Below are 6,000 nucleotides of genomic sequence, written 5' to 3'. Positions count from 1 at the left end.
CGAGATAAAATGATAAGGTAAACACAGCCGGTGAAATGAAATAGGTATTTCGCTGTTCTTCTGTGTTAGACCCCTCCCTACTCAGGCCCTTAGATTGACGCATTTTTAAAATCTCTAGAGACGTGGAGACTTGTCCTTACAATGATCTACACACCACCAGCTAACTGTACACAGTTGCTTAAAAACAAAAGCAGGAGACCGGCAGAGAGAGGAATCGGATAGGCGTAATAGCTTTACAAACTTTAAACTACTGGAAGACCACTTTGCACTTAGGCTTCGGGTTAGTTCTAGAGTTAAACTGCAAAGCAGACCCCGCGGGTCCGAAAGAGAGAGAAGTCCGCGGAGTCAACTTGGTTATACCTGTGCACTTCCAACCTGATTCTCCGCTTAGGTAAGAAGCGCCCCTTTACCCCCACCCCGCGTTTCTGGAGATCTGAGGTAAGGGGTTTACGGGGTACTGGGGTAGCAGCAGCGAACAATTCCTCTGGGTCCATTCATCCCAGAACCAGCGTCTTCCCCTAGGCAGCTCCCAGCGCGCCACGCGCAGAAAATTCGGGAACTCACCCGCCCTGGCAACCAAGCCCGGCCGGGCCCGGAGCTGTGTGCCAAAGCGCGAGACCAAACCGAGACAAACGGCCTGTTCCAAGTCGCCCTTTTCCTAAAGTCCGGAAGGGTCCTCGTCATCTAGAACACCTACCCACCAGCCTCGCCACCAGAGGCGGAAAAGTGAGCCCCGCGCGCAACGCGGCCAGCCGGACTGCGGGGACCCCAGGAGCGCAGGGCAGAGGAGCAGCGCGACAGGAGGCGAGGGCGCTGGCGGCGCGGCCGGCTAGGAGCAAGGGGGAAGGCGGGGCGGAAGGAGGAGAAGGGAGGCCAAAAGCCAGGGCCGCCGGAGCACCGGGGGAGAGCGGTCTGAGCCCCGAGCGAGTCGCCTCGGGAGCCCTAATCCTCTCCCGCGGGCTTGCAGAGCGGTCAGTGGCGCACCGCGGCAGCGAGGCTGAAATATGATAATCAGAACAGCTGCGCCGCGCGCCCCGCAGCCAATGGGCGCGGCGCTCGCCTGACGTCCCCGCGCGCTGCGTCAGACCAATGGCGATGGAGCTGAGTTGGAGCAGAGAAGTTTGAGTAAGAGATAAGGAAGAGAGGTGCCCGAGCCGCGCCGAGTCCGCGCCGCCGCAGCGCCTCCGCTCCGCCAACTCCGCCGGCTTAAATTGGACTCCCCGATCAGCGAGGGCGCGGCGCAGCCGGGCAGCGGGCTCTCTCAGCCTTGGCAACCCCAGGGGCCACTGTTTCCCACTTAGCCACAGCTCCAGCATCCTCTCTGTGGGCTGTTCACCAACTGTACAACCACCATTTCACTGTGGACATTACTCCCTGTTACAGATATGGGAGACATGGGAGATCCACCAAAAAGTAAGAAGCGATTTTACCTTGTGGGGCTCGGTGTGCTGTTCTTGTGCGGGGGTCTCTCAGGCACGGGTGCCAAGGGCTCTTCGGAGTTGGAGTCATTGCTTGGAGAGAGAGAAGGTGGCTTTTTCTTGTTGCCGCCACGCCTGCATGCTTGCTGTCGGTTCCGATCTTCGGGAAACTGATCGTACCTTGTGTTTGAATTCGCCTGCGAGTGTCCTCCAAAACCTTAGCCTTCCGGTGCTAAGCGGCGGTTTTCTCCTTGGGACTCTGGAGCTCTCCGAGAAGGTTATTCTGTTGCAAAGATCTGCCAGCACGTACAATACCCGGAGATGTGAATTAGCATTAGACTTGCAAAAGAGAACGAGTGACAACTGTATTGATGTCTGCTCTTGCTAACAATATCCAGTCCTATGTGCTATTTAAGAGCGTGCTTCATGGAAAATATAGACATCCCTGCGTTCACTTAACGCTTCTAGTCAAAACCTTTTCTTTGACTTGACTTATCCATAATCTTTCCCAATGATTATGGCAAAGAGGGAGGAGGGAGGGAAAAGAAATACAAAATGAACGGGTTTGATTGCGTGCTAGGCTTGCAAATGCAGACTATTCAAATCTGCATTTTATATATATTCCACCTCCTTTTAAAAATGAGTCAAGGTTTTGATGGCACACTTCAATTACCATCCCAAAGTGCAATACTCTTAAAAAAAAAAGAAAGAAAGAAAGAAAAAAAAAAAAACTCCCAGAGTACGCCCTATAAGAGAACGACACTAAAAGTGTGTTTATCTCTGTAGGAAGTAAACGGTTAGTCAATCATGTATTTATTTTCATTTCAGAAAAACGTCTGATTTCCCTGTGTGTTGGTTGCGGCAATCAAATTCACGATCAGTATATTCTGAGGGTTTCTCCGGATTTGGAATGGCATGCGGCATGTTTGAAATGTGCGGAGTGTAATCAGTATTTGGACGAGAGCTGTACGTGCTTTGTTAGAGATGGGAAAACCTACTGTAAAAGAGATTATATCAGGTACGCCATTTATACCGTTTACTTAATTTTGTGAGAGTCCCCTTCCTCTCCCCATTTATTTTGTGTGGCTTTGTCTTTTGCCAGAGTATGCCTTAATGGGTACTAGCGTGCAGAAGTTACCCCTGTAAATGTAGTAAATTAAACTATGCTGTTCATTTCACTTTTCAGGGGGAAAAAAATGAGACTCAATAGTGGTTTTCATAAATAACGTGGTCTGAAGCTTTGTTTAATTGCTCTTCGAATTTGTGATGCTGAAATTATTTTCCTGTTACCCTCCCCTTTCCAAAACAAACTTAAAAAATTCAGGATGAATAAGTTGGGGTTTCTAAACTTTTTGAAAGGTTGGATTTTATTCTGTTATACATTGTTTTTCCTTTTTATTTTAATTCAGTATTTTATTAGTAACTTCCAGATTCTTTGAAGACGTCAATGCAATAGGTAAAATAAAAGTTTGACCTAGGCATGTTTAAAAGTGTACTTTGCAAGAGCAAATAGAGGTGTTGCCCTTTACTTTTTGGGTAAGGGATCCTGCTTGGAAAATTTAAAAACCAACTCAAATATTCTCTGTAAAAACCACTGGGAGATTTAATCTTTTTAAATATTAACCCTTTGGTGACATCTGACTGTCTTCTTATCTTATCTGAGCTGATGAACTAGACAGAGCAGATCAAATTGCCCATCATCTGTCTATGAACAATCGGTATATTTAGATAATTGAACAGCTTCCTTTCTCACATTAAAATCTGGTAACTGATAAAATGAGCGAATTGCCCATACTGACAAGAATAAAATCACATAAGGAACGTCCTGAGTTTTTTTCTTTCAATTTATTTTGCATCTAAACTTCATGCATTGCCAATCTCAAATTTTCTCAGACTTGTGTATACATATGTCAGAAAGTTTATTTTCTGCCTAAGGAAGGAAGTAGAATTTCCAAAGAAAATATTATTGTTTTAAGAACAAAACAGGAGAGATAACACCTTCATTATTACGTTGAATAATAAAGAATATTATCTTTAAAAATAAATTGTCCAGTGGCTATTAACAAGTAATTAGCTTTGGAAGTTACAGAGTTTATGGAGCTGAGAACTTAAAGTTTAGTTAGGATTTAAGTATGCAGTTAACGATTTTTTTTTTTCTACTCACTTGGTGTTCAGTATTTTTTCTTATTTTCAAACCATGAAGTGGAGAGCATAATTTTAATAGATAAAGGTGAACAGTGCAGGGGGGGGGAAGTTTATAAATACTTCGGTGGTGGGAGAGGAGAATGAGAGCAAAGAGGGGAAGTGGGGAGCTGGAGGAAGGGGGAGGGATTTTCCCAATTGTTTGGTCACAGGCAAGGTAAAGTCCTCATCCTATGAAATGGCAGATCTCACATGGAGTAGGCGGAGGGAAGGAAAACTTTTGAATCTACCTTCTAACCTCTGACAAATGAGCCGTTTTCAATTGTTTACTTGATTGGTGTATGAGCTCCAGATTCTGGAGAGGGGGCCATCGCTCCTGTGGGGGTCGTGTTTTGCTCAGCTGTATTCAGACCTGCATGTGCCTAATTCTGCATACATGCTTGTGGAAGGAACCAATTGCTTTTACCTTTTCTTCTCCACTCTTTCAACTGTGTGTCTGTGTGTGTGTGTGCGCGCGCACGCTTGCCCGCGTGCAACTGTGTGTATCCCTTTGAAATCCTGTAGTTTTAAGAGAACAGAGAGACCGTTGAGATTTCCCAAAACCTTTCTCCCCTTGGGGGAGCGAGGTTCCCCCCACTGCCCCTCTTTGTCTGGGTCTTTGCCTCTCCTCCATTCTGTTTGTAGGAATGCCCCCTCTCTGGTTATGTGGAGAGGGGGCCAGGGCAGGGCCTCTAGATGAAACCTACAAGGATTGTCTGTTGGTAAGGAAAGGTGAGCTGCAAGGAAGACTTTACAAGTGAGTCTTTTCATTTTTCTGGCAGGTCAGAGTTCTCAGACAGACAGAAATAGAGGTAGATGTTTCAGCGACTGGATAAAGATGGAAGGAACCCAAGCAGATTTAAAAAAATTAATGAGAGGAAGAACAGAGAGGAAACTTTCTGGTAACATTGTTGCCTGAGGAAAAAATCTTTAGCTGGGGAAACAGCAATGGGCTCCTGATCCAGAAAGGACTCTGGAAACCCTCAGAGGTTTCATTTTGTTCTAATGCCTGTGCATTTGTGTATGTTTTGTGGGGTGACAATCTCATTGCCCAACCTCATTTTCTTTTGAAAGGAGGATGCAGGTTGCAGTTTTAGAGATGTTTCTAGCAGCAGAAATTGGGGGATAGGAAAATGTGGGACCAGTGGCTCCCGGATTCACCCCGGGATTCCTTCCTGCCAAGAGGAGCAAGAGCCACCCGGGTACTGGTCGCTGGAGCAGCCGCCCAGGCTTCCAGCACATCAAACATTTCTCTCTAGTTTGGACTGGGCGTTCTCAACTAAGAGGTACAGACCGAGACACAGAGGTTCATAGGCAAGGGAAACAGAGCGGGAAAAGAAAGAAATCTAATCGTTTCCATCCTCCCATTCCCAGCTTGCCTGCTAATGCTGATTTCAGTGTCTCAGGGAGTTATGGCCGAGGTCGCCAGCGACCCTAGACCCGGGGCAGCGCCCGCCTTAAGTGACTCCCTCTCTTTGCTTCCCTTCCTTCCCGGCCCGCCCCCCATCCCACTCCCGCGCAGGTTGTACGGGATCAAATGCGCCAAGTGCAGCATCGGCTTCAGCAAAAACGATTTCGTGATGCGCGCGCGCTCCAAGGTGTACCACATCGAGTGTTTCCGCTGCGTGGCCTGCAGCCGCCAGCTTATCCCCGGGGATGAGTTCGCGCTGCGGGAGGACGGGCTCTTCTGCCGCGCCGACCACGACGTGGTGGAGAGGGCCAGCCTGGGCGCCGGCGATCCGCTCAGCCCCTTGCACCCGGCGCGGCCGCTGCAAATGGCAGGTACTCCTGGGAGCTGAGGGAGGCCCTCCTCGGGGATGCCGGTGCCAGGCGAGGCCAGCGCCGTGCCGCAATCTTGGGACCCACGCGGCAGCCGCTGCAGCTGCCAGTTACACGGAGGGTTCTAGGTGCGGTTTGCACAGTGCTTCCCTCTTTTTGCGGCCAGCTTCAATGCACTCAGTGTCTCCCTTGACTCGCCTGGCACACCTACACTACACGTCTGTGTGTCTATGTGTGGGTGCCCGCGAATGTACACCACTTGTGCACGCATGTATACACACGCCCAAACAGTACTTCCAGTTCACCTTGGCCTCCAAACCGTGGCTTTCTGACAACGGGCTTCAGCTTCCCTCCAGGTATTCTCTGCCGCTTCCTAATTAAAGGGGTGGAGCTCTGGGCCCCTGGAGCTTCCTCCTTTAACCCAATGAAGGAAGCTTAAGTCAAGTTAGCCCCTCAATTCCTTTTTTCCTTGCCAACTGCCCCGCGGCTGCCGCGTGGGTCCCAAAATATTTTTGAAGTGTATCTTCATCCCTTTGTGAGACAGGGGACCTAAAAAGATACAGTTTTAATAATTGCAAACCTTCGCACAGAGCCGTCATTTAAAACTGTCAACAAGCTAATC

General features: G+C 48.5%; 1 protein-coding gene across 2 annotated transcripts in view; it reads left to right on the top strand.

Moving 5' to 3' along the window:
• The first annotated feature begins 849 nt into the window (after positions 1-849).
• Positions 850-6,000, top strand: part of ISL1 (ISL LIM homeobox 1) — a 60,639-nt gene continuing 55,488 nt past the window's right edge. Inside the window, exons 1-3 of one of the 2 annotated variants that reach the window (XM_061393563.1) lie at positions 850-1,413; positions 2,247-2,436; positions 5,122-5,381. In XM_061393563.1, the coding sequence (XP_061249547.1) occupies positions 1,386-1,413; positions 2,247-2,436; positions 5,122-5,381 (478 nt within the window). In that variant the 5' untranslated portion in view covers positions 850-1,385. The remainder of the gene's footprint in view (positions 1,414-2,246; positions 2,437-5,121; positions 5,382-6,000) is intronic. The other variant, XM_061393562.1, reaches the window with a different exon arrangement.

Source organism: Bos javanicus, chromosome 20, assembly GCF_032452875.1.
Source record: "Bos javanicus breed banteng chromosome 20, ARS-OSU_banteng_1.0, whole genome shotgun sequence".
Lineage (NCBI taxonomy): Eukaryota > Metazoa > Chordata > Mammalia > Artiodactyla > Bovidae > Bos > Bos javanicus.
This window is presented reverse-complemented; position numbering and strand designations above follow the sequence as displayed.